At 41.3% G+C, this 16,792-nt stretch overlaps 1 protein-coding gene and 1 long non-coding RNA gene across 2 annotated transcripts in view; both read right to left on the bottom strand.

The window, feature by feature from the left end:
* Positions 1–256: 256 nt before the first annotated feature.
* On the bottom strand, positions 257–2,228 carry LOC148874970 (uncharacterized). The gene is made up of 5 exons (XR_016105511.1): positions 1,956–2,228; positions 1,621–1,840; positions 1,144–1,329; positions 691–980; positions 257–608 (listed from the first exon to the last, which is right to left on the bottom strand). It is a non-coding gene; the product is annotated as an uncharacterized LOC148874970 (long non-coding RNA).
* Positions 2,229–7,004: 4,776 nt separating this feature from the next.
* The window catches only part of LOC148874969 (uncharacterized), a 31,153-nt gene continuing 21,365 nt past the window's right edge, over positions 7,005–16,792 (bottom strand). Inside the window, exon 6 of the mRNA XM_088963939.1 lies at positions 7,005–7,443. Within this exon, the coding sequence (XP_088820065.1) occupies positions 7,300–7,443 (144 nt within the window). The 3' untranslated portion in view covers positions 7,005–7,299. The remainder of the gene's footprint in view (positions 7,444–16,792) is intronic.

Genomic DNA, 16,792 nt, shown 5'->3' with positions numbered 1-16,792 from the left:
TGCAGACCACAAGCCCAACTACCCAAGGATATATTCTTCGCTACTATCAAAGCATAGATGCATATTCAATTAAGGGCATGTTGTTTCCTCTTAACTCTTATCTCTTAAGATGAATCTTTTAACTTTAAAAGAAAAATAGTTGTTTGTTTCCTCTTATCTCTTATCCCTTAAAGTGCAATCATACAACTTTTTGTTTTTCAATAATACTCTAAAAAAAAACAATCAAAAACTCTCATATATGAGATCAAAATGGATATTTGGTAATTTTTAAAATTCATAATTCAAAATTCAAAACAATATTCTCTACATTCAAGTTAAGAGAATAAAAATTCACCGATACCAATATACCTCTTAATATAATTATTACACTCTTAAATATCAAACTTCAAAACAAACAAACATGCCATAAATTAATTGACCTCGTCTATATGTATATATATATGTGGATCGCTTGGGCTCCAAAGAAACTATATATGATACAATAAATGAACAACTAAAGCATATTTAACTGCATAAACAAATCGCATGAAGATGAAAGAACAAATTATTACTTGGTCATCAGTGAACACTTGATTAGTTGTGTGAGTGTGACCACTCATGAATTATTCCTGTAAAAACCAAACTTAAAAACGTCATTCCATACCATCAAATCAAGTTGGTATTTATGAGCATAAGTACATTTGTACGTACCTGCTCTATGTATCCGATACGCCCATTTCCATCTTTCAAGTCTTTTTATCTTATCCACACCACACCGTGATCCATCGATCGCTGGCTTGCCATGAGTCCTCATTAGATGCATGCACCGTTCCATAAAATTGGGGAATGGGGGACCCATATATATATACTTACCGGCCGGCCGGTACCGGAATCACCGTCCGGATCAACGGCGATTCAAAAACATTAGTTTTAAAGAAAATTGAATAATATGATTTGGTTTGATAGCTAGATGATTACGGCAGATCTAGAAGAAGAATAAACTGCAAGTTTGAAATACTATATATCAACAATTCCATATATATAGAAATAAAAATAAGCATACATCATTCTTCTCTGAGGCCTGAATTAATTCTAATCTTCATAGTATCAAAGAAGACATATATAATGTATAATTAGAAGTTGGGGATGAAGAAACAAAGTCACCTGAAAATTGTGGGCCTGTATTTAATTAATTACTGGGTCTGCAATCTGCATGACTCCCCTGATGCCAACTAGGAAGAGTGTCAAACACTATTGACACAGTCTCCTTAGATGGCACTCAGGGAGCCAGGCAGATCAATTGCACCACTAATACTACACTTTTTTCAGATAGAGATGTTGGCATGAAACCTGCAAATTAAGTGCAACAACACTTCTTCAGAAGAGAATTCATTATTATCACTGCACTAATTATGCCTATTTTCAAGTTAATAACAATATTTATTAATGAATTCATAATGTTATTATAAGATGCTAATGAGTGATACCACAGGATACCTTGTGGCTAGCTAGCTAATAGTTAGCTCAAGGTATATAATGTTGTTAATTATGTTTATCTTCTTCACAAACAAATTATAGCAGCTAGCCAGAGTAGATCGAGTTACAGGTAGGAAATTAAAGAGATGAAGCAGTGAAACTTACTGGTGACAGAGGGAAAGGTGCACGACTCCAAGTCCAAGAGCAAGCATAATCGATTCTATCTATCTTATAATTAAGCTCCGACTGTTTCATCTCCCTTAACTTTCTGCCTCTTAATTTCTCTCTCTGCCCCTCTCAAAAAAAAAAAAAAGAGTTGCAGCAGCTGCCTCACATTCCGAGCTTTCAATAACCCAGCAATCTCTTTAATGACCTCCGATTCCCACTGAGAAACAGAATATATTTATATATATAATATCTATGAAGAGTTGTCAAAGGGAGGAAAGAGATCCAGAGGAGCTGCTGCTGGACAGTCGACGGCCAAGACAAAGAGAAAATACATGTACAGATGTAAGCAGTGGTAAAAGTCAGGTCCATGATAAGGCAACGCGGCAGCAAAAGCTTCACCTTCACGGTTCACAGTTCACAGTTTACAGATCACAGATCACAGACGGCTCCACAGATACAGCCAAAAGCAACCTGGGTTTTGCAGCTGGCAGACCAGCTTGAGCTTGGTTGGATTATTCTCCTCATTGAAAACTCCGTGAACCCAACTCTCTTACTTCATTCCGATGATGAGATGAGTAGAACCCTTTTCATTTTCTTTAATGTTTATCTCTTAATTATCTTATCTTTCCAATTTATATATGAATATTCTGGGTGCAGTGTGCATCTTTAATTTTCCTTAATTTACCCTACACGTAACACGTCCACTCAGTAACACAAGAGAAAATTTTGTCATTCACACTGAATGCAGAAAGTGCAGGAGTAAAAAGGGGGTCATCCCGGAGTCATGATTCTCTGTTAGCTAGCGGCCACTTGGGAATCTATGATATCATACATCGCGATTATAATATCTTTTTAAAGCAAGAATCCAATCCGTGTTTACAGGGCTGGTGGCTGAACTGGAGGTGATTTTGCATTTAATTTGCTGTAATTGGCGCTTCTGATGGATTAATTGTTTACCCTTATGCATTACTTAGGATGTCAATTAGATTTGCATTTGGTCCAATCCGATCCAGTCCAATATGTGTCTATTATAAATGGAACAGTTCCAATTCAACTTAATGAATGTTTTGGACCAATTTAAATGGGTCTAATTCAATGTTTGGACCATTCAATTTGTTTAAATTTATTTTGATTTAAATTAGTTGTAATCCAAACCTGGTCCATTGACACATATATTAATTTGTGTCTTATATCAATGGACCACATATTGGCTTAATCCAATCTAATCCAATATAAATTTGTTATGGACGGACCAGGTCCAATCCAATCTAATAAATATTTTGGACTGAATTGGTCCAATCTAATATATGTTGGTTCGTTCAATCCATCCAAACTGATTTTGGACTAGACAGGATCCAATTCAATTCAAAGCCGGTCCATTGACACCCTTAGCATCACTTACTTTTGCAACATTGACATTGGTCTTCATCTATTGATTAATTAAACCTGAAATAATTAATATCATATGAAAATAAATTACTTCTAAATTAATTTAGGTGAATGTAGCCTCAATTTCTTTTTTTTTTTTTTAATTTCATCTTTCTCTAGGATCACTACTTGTGCCCATTACGATGTTTTTCTACCTTTCACAGAGGTAAAAATATATTTTTTTCATTTTTATCTTTCTTATTTATCCATCAGACAATGTGACTAGAAAATCAAGTTTCAACCATAAATATAATATAAAGACAGAGCATTAATTCTTTTTAATTTTTCTTCCTCCTGTTTGTTTTACATTTGAATATTAGACTGTTTTTGGGTTGGTAGAAAATAAGATATATAGAAACAGAAAGCTTAGGAAAGTACTACAAAATGAGATCTTATTAAAAGATAAAGATGATAAAGAGATCTTACTCTTAGCTTTTTATAATTGAAGGGGATAGGGGTTACTCTGAACCACTTTAGTTATTTTGCCACCATAGGCAAGCTTTTGGGGCCCTACTTAGTCTCTGAAGAATGAAGAAGAAGAAGAATCCTATATTATCTGTTCTTTTATTCTTTGATCTAATTTTTCTGGGGGCATTACGATAAGCTTTAATTATTAATTAATTAACAACTGGTTTTTCTTTTATCTTTTAATTAATAATACTTTTAAATAGAAATAAGAGCAAAAGAACCCAAATCTATGTTAGCACATTTTGAACAGAAAACGTACATACGGGTCCTCTCAACATAAAACTATTGACTAAATTAAGACAAATCTAGCTAAAATAATATTAATATATATTAGTGTAAACAATGCCTTAAAAACCAATTCAGAGGCCGAACCGTTTTGCCTCCGGTCACAGGTTATATATACATATGTATATATGTGTATATATGTATAAATATATTTTATCAATAAGTAATGTATAAATATGTTTTAGATATGTCATATGTATTTTTATATTTAATTTATATTTTTAACTCAATTTTTTATTTTTTATTTATAAAAAATATTAAAAATTGCAATTTAAAACCAAAGAAGGGTTTTTTTTTGTGAAAATAGTGGGCCAACGCATAAATCTTGAAAAGTTACCCAATCGGACATCGGAATGCAAAGTTATGACCTCCGAAAGCTTGCATACATTGAGTGTGCAACCCACGACCCAGTGACCGGATCAAATGGGTATTCACTGAACTGGACCTGAAATCTTGGTCAAGTGACAGTTCAAACGGTTCAACCGGCCGGGTCAACCGCGGATCGAAAACGCTGAGTGTAAATGTCACTTGTTACTTTGATGAATTGCCTAGAAAATCTAAATTCCTTTCAGAACTTACTTTCTAAAAGGATATTTAATTTTCATAATAGTAAATTAAGCTTCATGTACAACATATATTTTCCTTCAGTATCTATAGAAAAAAAAAAAAAAAGAAAACACAAAAACTTTAACTAATTTTCTAGAGACAGACCAATTCAATGGTAACACGCATCTTTTTTCTTCTCTTAAAACAAATTGTGGACTGGTGGAGATTGGGTGTTCCCTCAACTTCTACTAAAAACTTTCCCTCAACTTTTTGTTTCTCCCTTATTTTCTATTAAACCAAACAGCGTAATGATTTGTTAGGAAATTATACTTAAGATCAAATGAAGCATGGGATAACCATGTTAAACCATGGGCCCAACCCAGTTATTCAATGGTACTTAATACCATTTTCAAAAAATAAAAAATGGTACTTAATACAAGTGTGAGAACGATCAATGGCCTATTTAATTAAGCTTAATTGGTCATAGACTCATGGTATCAAGTATCTTCATAGTTACTATGCTAGCCCACGCCGAGGCCGAGCCAAACTTGATCATCAAAGCAGTGTAACTTGTAAGTTAATTGTGACAGTTCCCTTGCATTAATTTGATAAACCATCCTCATCTTCAATTCTCAATTTAGTAGGCCCCGTCCACCAAAGTTAGTAGCTTTTTAGCCTTTTACAAATTACAACGTCACAACTTGACGTCTGGATCATTTATCAATCTATATATGTTAATTATGTTAACTATATATATAAATTAAGCAGCTCCACTTCAGCCAGAGAACAGAGGTTCCAACACATGCAGAAACTGGTAAATTAAGTGGACCTCTTATCTTTTCATCATATGTGCACTTTGAACTTGAATGCACAGTCCTCACAAGACTGTATTTACACTGTTCTCACAGCCATTGTGTCATATATTGAAAATATCTCTATCATACTTGTATGATTTTAATCCTAAGAAGATATTCTCAATGTATAGCTGCAAATGGTCGTGAGGACGGTGAGAATGGAATTTGATTTCATGAGGGTTGGTTGGTTTTACGACTTTTTGATGTCTGGTAGGTTTTCAGTTTGTTTTTGCATGTCTGCTACCGCTACATCTTTTTTGTTTATACTTTATAGAATGAATGAGTGGCACTTCATTCCAATTAAAGTATAAAACCATTTTGCTTAAATGCATATCATCATATTGTTAACTATTTCGTCAATTACGAAATCTAGTGTCATTTGCATGGTTTTCAAAACCAGATAGGACCGGATGGCCGGCCCGGAAAAATTGGAAATTGGTCATTTGATCGGTTTCGTTTTTCCTAAAAATTGAATTTTTTCTCAAAATTATTGACTTTGGTCAGTGAATGCTGAATTGGGTAGTTAATTGTTTGAACTGTTCGAATGGTTTTAATTGTTTTTTTTTGTGTCAAAATGAGCCAAGCGTTTGGTTTAAACGGTCGGACCGTTCGACCCTATAACCGGACCCTGACCGATTCGGTCACCGGTCGGTTTTAAAAACATGGTCATTTGAAAATATGTCGTCGCATGTGTTCGAGGTAGGCTTTGCAATCGTAGGACTCGTATTAAATTTACCATGAAGTTAAAACAAATGATGGAGATTGTTGTGGAGCCATAACCTTTCTGTCTTGCGTGTAAATGAAGAAAAGGATCCTGTCCATCACTTACAAAGAAATGGCAGTGAAGCTTGACGTCATCTCTCTCTCTGAAAGGACAATCATGTGGTTGCTCGTGAGTTTGGAAGTAGGGGGGTCCAATCAATATTTTAGACCATTTTGGATCGATTCAATTCAATGTCTAGAATCTGTTTAAATTCGTTTTAATTTATATTGAATCTAATATAAATTTACTAGCTCAATCCAATATAAATTTACCAAGGACGGATCAGGTCCAATCCAATCTAATAAATAATTTGGATCAGATTGGTCCAATCCAATGTCTTGTTGGTCCATTCAATCCGTTCAAATTGATTTTGGACCGGATGAAAACCAGTCCAAAGCTGGTCCATTGACACCCTTAACCGTATCCCTGGCCGTGTGGCAGACTCCCCGGCCGTACTGTGTTGAAGACCTTGATATGAATGTTAATATGCAACCTTTTTATAAGTGTTGATATACAATGCTAAGCCATCTTTTCGAGTAAAATGGAGCCTGAAATTTTTGATAAGTGGAGAAAGTGTCTTATCTGTTCCCTTCCATACGTTTTCAAAAACTTCAGAATTTCTTTCTACTTTTGCACGGGATGAGATGTCTTTTTTTTTTATCAGCAAAGGTGCACGGGATGAGATCGTTAAGATGCACATACATGTTATAGATTTGTGTTAAACCTCAGTAAAGTCACCATTTCTATATCTCGGACTCGGTTTCATTGAGAAACTTCCGACCAATAAAACCAAGTCAGCATGGCAATTTTCTAGATACATACTACTCGCTAGTCTTATAGACTCCTAAATGAACCACAATGATCCTACCAAAAAAAAAATAACCACAATAATATAATAATTTTACCTCAGTCATTTTGGCTCCTAATTTAATCACAATGATTCAATATTTCAGTACCAAGAAGAAAGAACAAAAGGATATCAATGATGAGATGGCATGGAAATCAGAACCGTACTGTGGAGCTGCAAAAGAATAATATGCCACCAAGCACGGAAATTTTATTCTACAAAAATGCATAGTTTCCCGATCAGCAACTTATGTCCCTGAGCCACAAAAGGAACATTCAATAGAATACTCAGATTTCTGGTTCCTCGTGACACGCTCACAACTCTTTCTTCTTTTTTCTCTTTTTTCTTGTGATTTGCATTACAACTCAAATTTTGTCACTGTATGGAATCCATGTTGGTTACTTGAACATGAAGAAAAGCTTCAAAGTTCAAAACTCAAATACTGAGGCCTGGAAACCTAAGGAGAACTTAATAAGGAAGAAAATTCAGCTGATTATCATCTGGTTAAGAAAGCCTGCTTGCTCTGGAAAATACTCCAATAATTCATCTTTGGTTACCCAGACATAATCCTCACACTTCTCAATCTTGAATTTGTTGGTAGCAATAACTTGTGATTTGAAGAAGAACCGCTGATACAAGGAACAGATCACACACATAAAACAGAACAAAATTAACAAGGGTATACTCAGGTATCCTGGGAAAAAGAATGGTCAGAAATATGCAGATATATAAACACATCCTTTAAAAGAACAAGTAGTAGGCTTTCTTATACTTCTCAACGGAATTCAAAATTCAGCTTGGCTCAGTTCATGTGCTGCTTTGGTTTCAAATTTCCCTATTTGTCCCCCACTTCCCACAAAGGAGATTTTCACTAATGCTCAAGAGAGACATTCTTTCACCATTTCCTTGCTTCTTTCCTTCTCATGAAAAATTCTTGCATTCCTCTCTTCCTAGATGGTCCAAATCAAAGATGCTCTTAAACATATATCCACATTCCTCCCCCCCCCCCCTCTTTCCACAGAAAAGAAAGAGTTGTTGCAAGGAGTTCCTATTATGCTCACACGTACACGCATGCACACATACACAAGGGAAGGGAGGGAGGGAGGGAGGGAGAGAGAGAGAGAGAGTCAACTATTCTTCACTTCTGTTTTAATTGTTTTACAATTTACGTCAACATTTAACTGGTAAAGCCAACCAACCTCATAAGGTTCACTTGGGTTAAGAATCATACAAAATGGGATAAACTTGTGTGCTTGTATCATCATCATCATCTAAGCCTTGTTTTCAACAAATATGGGGTCAGTTACATGAATTCTTTCTTGTCATTCCATTCTGTTCAATGGCATATCGATCGTTAAATCATGGGATAGGCTTGTATATAGCATGAAATTCTCAGGCTATTGTTCCCTTTTCTCTCTTTTATAACTCTTTTTTTCTTTTCCATTTTTCTTTTTTATTTTCATTTTGCGGGGTGGATGGGGGTTTTGTTAGGGTAAATAGCAGTAGACCACAAGTACACTATCAGCTGAACTGCAACAAACTAATGACAGAAGGATGAAGTTTTTATGTCACAAGACACAAATGAAAGAATTGGCATACACTTCAACTTTGTAATCCCCCTAGCATGGTTTAAAATGTCCCTAATTTCCCTAAGATTTCCATGACATTTCCATTTCCATAGGTAGCAACACGAAATTTTACTAGAATTGACATATTCCCCAATGAACGCTACCAACACTATCTGGAGTACAACAGATAGTTTCCACGGCATATTTCCATTTCCACTTCCATGGGTAGCAACATGAAATTTTACTGGAATCGACATGTTCCCAGTATGTGGAGTACAAAAGATAGTAATATAACATAAGTTAGTGACTATTGTAGATATGTGGAGTAACATTGTTATTGCCCACCTAACTTACATGATTACCACTTTGAGCTAGCTCAATATTCATTTCAAACATGAAGTTTAATACTAGTTTTTATTTGTGTAATAGATTATTTGATCGATCTATTACAACCATTTACATTTTCTATGAGTTTAAATTTTGCTTAAATTCATTCTATCATGAAGGTTTACAGGGCAACTTCAGAACGTATTCTTTGGTCTGTAACCTTAGCTTCTTAGCTTTGTTTAGTGATTTGGGACAAGATAATAATTTAAAAATGTGTACCTATGCTTCTTTTATCATTTCATGAAATATCATTCCATATTTTGCATATACCACAATGTTTCCACCATGACTGTAATTTTTACAATATTTTCATTTGATATTTCCAACATTTCTGACATGTTTCTTATACTTGGACAATCAACATTTTGTTGGGACCCAAACACTCCCTCCGAACCCAACTATAGGAATGGAGCAGGCCACCACCGAACAGCATTTCACTAGAAGACAAAGAGGCTAGTGTGACACGCGGCAGAGCCTCCCAGAGTTAGTTACACTGCCACCAGAAGATACTATCCATGATTGCATACATGTAAGCCAGCTATATAAGGCCCTGATCATGCAATAAGTGGCGTGAATGAATATCCCTTTCATCTCTCTCTTTGAGTCATCTTCTTCCTACCTTTCCCCTTTCCCTCCCATCTTCTGTATCAAGAGGTTAAGCCACCCTCGAAGGGGCTTCCGAGGTGAGTGGTAACTCATCAGATTGGTATCAGAGCCAGGCTATCCAAATCCCAGGCTTCACGATGCCACAAACACGTTCCACTACCGTGGATGAAAGGGTCAACCAGCTTGAGGTTAGATTCCACCAAGGTGTTGAACAAACTCAAGGAACTCAAAGTGGTCGTCTCCAGCTTCGTCTCTCAACAACAGTCCGGCGAGACCAGTCACCTAGCAGGAGCGGAAGCCTCTGCTTCCAATAGCCAAAGAACAGGGTATTACCCCACCGGAAAAGTCACTAAGATCAACTTTCCCAACTATTCCGGTGGAGATCCCATTCCTTGGATCTTCCGAGCAGAAAGATATTTCGAATACCACGAAACTCCCGTACACCAGCATGTCTCCATCGCCTCCATTCATCTAGAAGGAGGCACGATTCTATGGCTCTAGTGGTATCGCCAGAATCATCCCCAGGTAACTTGGGCGGAGTTCACCGAAGCTTTGTGCATCCGCTTTGGGCCGACGGCATTCGTGGACTATGACGAGTTGATCACCCGGTTGAAGCAGACTGGAACGGTAGCAGAGTACCAGCTCGAGTTCAAGCGGATGGCAACCAGGGTACACAACTGGCCGGAGAAAGCCTTAGTAGGATGTTTTGTGGGAGGTCTCAGAGAGGATATCCGTCTGGAGGTGAGGGCTCTCTGTCCGGCAACTGTCATGGCTGCGGTGGGATTGGCTCGCCTGCAAGAAGAAAGAATCGACAACCTTCGTAGAGCTAGAAAACCGACCTACCCAAATTTGAGGACTCCTCCACGGGTCGATCAGCAGCCCATGAAACCAGTTGGGGATCATCAGAAGCCCATATTGCCCTGGCCCACTATGCCCTTCAAACGTCTCTCATGGGCTAAGATGCAAGCCCGACGCGAGAAAGGCCTTTGTTATAACTGTGATGATAAGTTTGGACCGGGCCATAAATGCCGGGTCCAGCTGGTGTTTCTCCTACAGACAGAGGAAGAGACGGAAGAGACAGACCCAGAGCACTTAAATGACTATGAACTGATTCTAGACGGACCAGAACTTGACGGGGCCGAGATCTCCTTACACCCTCATGGGCCTCAACTCTCTTCAGTCCATGCGCGTAGAAGGAAGATTGGTGGGCCGGACCGTGATGATTTTGATTGACAGTGGCTCTACCCTGAATTTCATCACTTGCTGTTTGGCTAAGCAGCTAGGTATGACCATACAATCCACTCCTCTCTTTTCAATCCATGTGGCTAACGGGAGTCAGATGTCATGTAATGGTGTATGTAAGAAGGAAAAAATCCTCATACAGGGCCATAATTTTGTGGTTGATCTCCACCCATTGGATTTCTCGGGGGCTGATAATATTTTGGAGATTCATTGGTTGCATGGCCTGGGCCCTGCTATATGTGATTGGGCCAAAATGACAATGGATTTTCACCAGGATGGCCAGTCTTGTCATTTACAAGGGGTGCAGCCCCCTAGTCCACATGACACTTTATCCTCCATGATACGGGCCTCCAAGGATGCTGGTCAACCCATATTTATGCACTTATGTCACAGGTGACTCCTTCATCGCGCCATCAAGCACCTACAGTGAGCCATTCGAGTGCCAACCACGTGCTTTCATGGTGTCAACATGTGTGTCATGGGTGGGCTTTGCTTGTATTTTGTAAGGGGGACCGCCAATGGCGTAATTGTAATTACTTAGTATGCTTTTCCATCATTTTGATGTTTCATATTGTCACTCCCCCAAAAGCTTAACGTACTCTTTGAGGGGAGGTAGGTAGTCGAGTGAGCTCATAAGCGTGTAAAGGTTAAGCACGAGATCCCCTCGACACTGTACTGTGTGCTTGTGCTTACCACTGATTAATGCAATACAAATAGCCCTTTTGCTAATTCGTGTGCCATCTTGTTGCCTTTGTGTGTGTGTTTGCTTTGTTTCGTAGGCTTACTCGCCCATTTCGAGCGTCGCACGGGGCCCCAACGATTATCCCCGTGACAGTTGGTATCAGAGCAGATGCTCCTACAAATACTCTGGACCGTCTTCGTCCCTACATCAACCCAATGAAGAGCAATCGGGGCGTTTCCGATGACACACCACATGGGCGGATTCAAGGCCACGACACTGACGAAGCTCCACTTGACGAACCTACCAAGACACAAGCCCCAAAGGGGCGTACAACCAAAGCTAGCAAGCGCGACAAATCAGTCGACCAACTAGCTACCGTGGACATGCGCCTCCTACGTTGCGAGGTGACAGTGGGAGAAACCCGAGATCGGGTTGATGAACTCCACCTCAGCCTAGAGACGGTTGAGAATGCAATGGTGGAACTAGAAGGACGTTTCGATGGTGCCTTCAGAGACATGCACACCACCATACAAAATTCGGGAGCTGGGCCTTCCCAAAGCAGCCTACAGGGCTTGCTAGACAGATTCCAAGCGCAATTGGATGAGATGAGAGATGAGATGACTCTCCTAAAGAGGGCAGTGGCCAACACACCAAGCACTCCCTCCACCCTAGCTTCCATGAACATCAAGATCCGAGAGCCAACACCTTACTCGGGTGCTCGGGATGCTAGGGAGCTTGACAACTTCTTGTGGCAATTGGAGCAATATTTCTCTGCCACTGGCATCATTGACAACCAAACTCAGGTACGTACAGCTGCTATGTATTTGACTGATATTGCAATGTTATGGTGGTGTAGGTGTTGCCAAGACATTGAACGTGGAACCCGTACCATCGACACTTGGGTTGGATTCAAGCGTGAGATCAAGCGGCAGTTCTACCCAGAAAATGTGGAGTACTTGGCGCGCCGAAGAATGAAGAATCTCAGACATCAAGAATCACTACATGACTATGTCAAGGAGTTTTCGGCCTTGACGCTGGAGATCACTGACATGTCAGACAAGGATCTTCTGTTCAATTTTATGGACGGTCTCAGACCATGGGCTGAGCTCGAACTCCAGTGACGTGGGGTTGAGGACCTTGCCACCGCCATGGCCATAGCTGAACAGCTTGTTGATCTGAGAACACCTAAGGAAGATGTGCAAAGACCATCCAGCCCAAGTACCAGGAGTTTGAGTGGGGGAGATCCACAATCAACCCCTACAAAGGAGAAGCCAGTGCCCGCGGACAAGCCCTACACTTACCAACAAGGGAAGAAACCACAAGGAGGCCCAAGCTACCAGGGCCACCAATCCTCTAGGAGACCTCCTACGCCGTGTTACCTTTGCAACGGGAAGCATTGGACGAGTGACTGTCCAACCCGAAAGAAAATAACTGCCCTCATCGCCAAACTCAGTGATAGTGAAGAGAGCGATGAGGAGAAACCCACAGCGGCGCTCAGAGTAGGCGCCCTCCAACTCATCAATGCCATGGTCAAGAAAGAGGCCACATCAAAGCGGCCCACCAAAGCCCACAAGGGGCTGAGTTATGTAGACATCACCCTCGGCGGGAGGCCGACCCAAGCCTTGGTGGACACTGGGGCCACCCATAACTTCATTTCGCTTGCGGAGGCAAAGCAACTCGGCTTGACCACCACCAAACAAGCTGGGTGGGTCAAGGCTGTCAACTCTGGGGCCAAGGCAGTAGAAGGCACGGCCCGTGGAGTAGAACTCCGAGTGGGACCATGGAAAGGACCCATCAATCTATCTGTGGTTCCCTTGGATGATTTTCAGGTGGTTCTTGGAGTGGAGTTCCTCAAGCAGGCGGAAGCAGCACTTATGCCACACATCAACAGTTTGCTTATTCTGGACGAACACTCCCCTTGCATGGTTCCTGTCTCATCAGCCTTGCAGATACTTGGGAAGCAGCTTTCAGCCTTGCTGTTGTACCAAGAAACTATCAACCATGAAGACAGCTCGGCGTCAACAAGGAAGAACCCCTGTCAAGTACCTCACATCGACACTGGAACCGGTTGGGAAGTCGTCACCAGGAAGAAGTCACCCCCAAGACAGTTCCATTTTCAGCGCCAACACCAATGTCAGCGCCCAAGTCAACACCAGCAGCAACATCAGTTTCAATGCCAACCACATCAGCAGAAGTCGACTTCGCAGCAGAAGCCGCAAGTGCCTGCAACTGGTGGGCCCAACAGAAGAAGACCCAAGGCCGTGTCAAACCTTGCCCACATCTACTACCACAACCACCGGGGAGAGCGAGTACCACCCAAGCCATCTAGGGACCACATTCACATCATCCCTAAGACTAGTTCCCGTAGTAGCCCTGTGAGATACCCTTGGGGAAAAATGCATGGGAATCCACACCTTAATAATCCAAAACACCATTTTGATCCTTACCTGGCCCAAACCTACCCCTTAGCCAAACAGGACCAGCCACTAACATACCTTGAGGCTGCCAGGAAAGGACTTAGCCATAGGAAACCCCAACAGAATGAGCCAACCCGGCCATGCCACCAAAATATACACCTCGGCCTTGGACGACAGCCAGTTTGGGGAGCAGCAGAAGAACCCTCCTTCCGCAACAGTGACTATAAGCGACCAGCCGAAGCCGATCTCCGAGGACGTAGATCGAATTGAGTGGGGGAGAATGTCACAGGTGACTCCTTCGTCGCGCCATCAAGCACCTACAGTGAGCCATTCGAGTGCCAACCACGTGCTTTCATGGTGTCAACATGTGTGTCATGGGTGGGCTTTGCTTGTATTTTGTAAGGGGGACCGCCAATGGCGTAATTGTAATTACTTAGTATGCTTTTCCATCATTTTGATGTTTCATATTGTCACTCCCCCAAAAGCTTAACGTACTCTTTGAGGGGAGGTAGGTAGTCGAGTGAGCTCATAAGCGTGTAAAGGTTAAGCACGAGATCCCCTTGACACTGTACTGTGTGCTTGTGCTTACCACTGATTAATGCAATACAAATAGCCCTTTTGCAAATTCGTGTGCATCTTGTTGCCTTTGTGTGTGTGTTTGCTTTGTTTCGTAGGCTTACTCGCCCATTTCGAGCGCCGCACGAGGCCCCAACGATTATCCCCGTGACACTTAGGCATTCAGCCCACAGTCCCAATTCTGGACAACCAGGGCTATGTTCACCCCACAGAAGCCCAACACAAGGCCTTACGATCGATACTCGATCAGTTTGGCGATGTATTCAAGGAGCTGAACCAATTACCTCCACCTCGGGCTCGTGATCATCAGATACCTCTCTTACCCGGTTCTAATCCGGCCAATGTGAGGCCATATAGATACCCTTACTTTCAGAAGCTGGAAATTGAGAAGGCAGTGAGAGAACTATTGGAAAAAGGGCATATACAGACCAGCACCAGCCCTTTTTCATCTCCTGTACTCTTAGTGAAGAAGAAGAATGGTAGTTGGCACTTTTGCGTAGATTACCGAGCCTTGAATCAGATTACTGTGAAGGACATGTTTCCTATACCCCTCATGGACGAACTACTGGATGAGTTAGGAGAGGCACGAGTGTTCTTTTTTTTTTTTTTTTTATCAATAACACTTTCATTAATTCATCAATAGAAGATTTACAAAAGGAAGACAAGCACACTTATCTTCCAAGTGCAACAAAGAACCTCAAGAAAAGGAAAAAAGAAAGAGAAAAGAAAGAAAACACACTAAAGTTACGGCTTGGCCCAAAAAAGTGAATCCCTTTCTGCCCCTTGTTTAGCTAAACCGTCAACTAGGGAATTAGCCAATCTTTTAACCCAACGTATCTTAACTTCCATCTCCCACACCAGCCACTTGAATTTCCTCCTCTCATTATTGTACTTCCATAAGCCATTGTGATCTTTAAGCAGCCACCCTATCACCACCTCTGAATCCCCTTCAATTAAGAGTTTCCTGATGTTCAACTCCTTAGCTTTTTGGAGAGGCACGAGTGTTCTCCAAATTAGACCCGCGGTCCGGGTATCATCAGATTCGGATCCACCAGGCTGACATCCACAAGACGGCCTTTAGGACCCACGATGGCCATTATGAGTTTTTGGCTATGCCTTTTGAACTCACCAACGCCCCCTCCACCTTTCAGGCCCTCATGAATGACATCTTTAGGCCATTTCTAAGGCGATTTATTCTGGTGTTTTTCGATGATATTCTGGTGTACAGCAGGGATTGGGACACACATATGGAACATCTGAAACTCACTCACAACTCTAAAGGGGCGCCAATTACATGCCAAAATGACAAAGTGTTCCTTTGGACAAGGATAAATTCAGTACTTAGGCCATGTGGTTGCAGCAAGTCGGGTCATGGCAGACCCAGAAAAGGTAGACGCCATCTAGAAGTGGCCCAAGCCCACTACTGTAAAGTCTCTGCGGGGCTTTCTTGGGCTTACCGGATATTATAGGCGCTTCATTAAGGGGTATGGGCTTATGGCCGCCCCTCTAACACGTCTATTAAAGAAGCATTCCTTCAGTTGGACTGATAAAGCCCAACGGGCTTTTGAAGACTTGAAGACAGCAGTTTCTAGCCCTCCAGTCCTCACTCTTCCAGACTTCTCTCAGCCCTTTGAAATAGAATGTGATGCGTTGGGTGTAGGAGTAGGGGCCGACTTGATGCAGAAAGGGCAGCCTATTGCTTATTTCAACAAGGCTCTCTCAGCAGCTCACCAAAGTCAATCCACTTATGTCAAAGAAATGATGGTTGTGGTAATGGCAGTACAAAAGTGGCGTGCATACCTAATGGGATGCCAATTTGTTATTAGGACAGACCAACAAAGTTTGAAATACATAGCAAAGCAAAGGGTGCACACCCCGGAGCAACAAAGATGGCTTAGTAAACTGATGGGCTTTGACTACCTCATAGAATATAAGCCGGGGCCCGCAAACAGAGTAGCTAATGCCTTGTCATGAGTAGAAGAGTTAGCCCATCTGACCTGCTCTCAAGCCAGTTTCCCTTTGTTTGAAGCTATACAGCAAGAAGCCAGGTCTGATCCGCAGTTGCAGGTCATTAGAGATAAGCGGACGCGGTTGCTAGTTACCAAGTTGTGGGGCCTGATCTTTTCTTTAGGGGTCGGTTTGTTGTTGCACAAAATTCGGCCCACAAAGCTGAAGTGCTAAGGTTGTTTCATGACTCCGCCTTGGGAGGGCACTCAGGGGTGCTACGGACCTAAAGAGGCTCAGCAGCCACTGTGATTGGGTAGGAATGCGTAAGGATGTATTACAATATGTATCCGAATGACAAACCTGCCCATAGCAGAAATACTCGTTACAGTCTCCCGTTGGCCTTCTACAACCTCTCAAGATTCCAAATCAAGTGTGGGAAGACCTTTCCATGGACTTCATCATGGGTCTTCCTCGTTTTGCAGGAAAGGAGGTTATCATGGTAGTGGTTGACCGTCTCACCAAGTACAGCCATTTCTCTGCATTACCTCACCCT

This window comes from Nelumbo lutea, chromosome 1 (assembly GCF_056320005.1).
Source record: "Nelumbo lutea isolate HS-2025 chromosome 1, American lotus-T2T, whole genome shotgun sequence".
In the NCBI taxonomy this organism is placed as follows: Eukaryota; Viridiplantae; Streptophyta; class Magnoliopsida; order Proteales; family Nelumbonaceae; genus Nelumbo; species Nelumbo lutea.
This window is presented reverse-complemented; position numbering and strand designations above follow the sequence as displayed.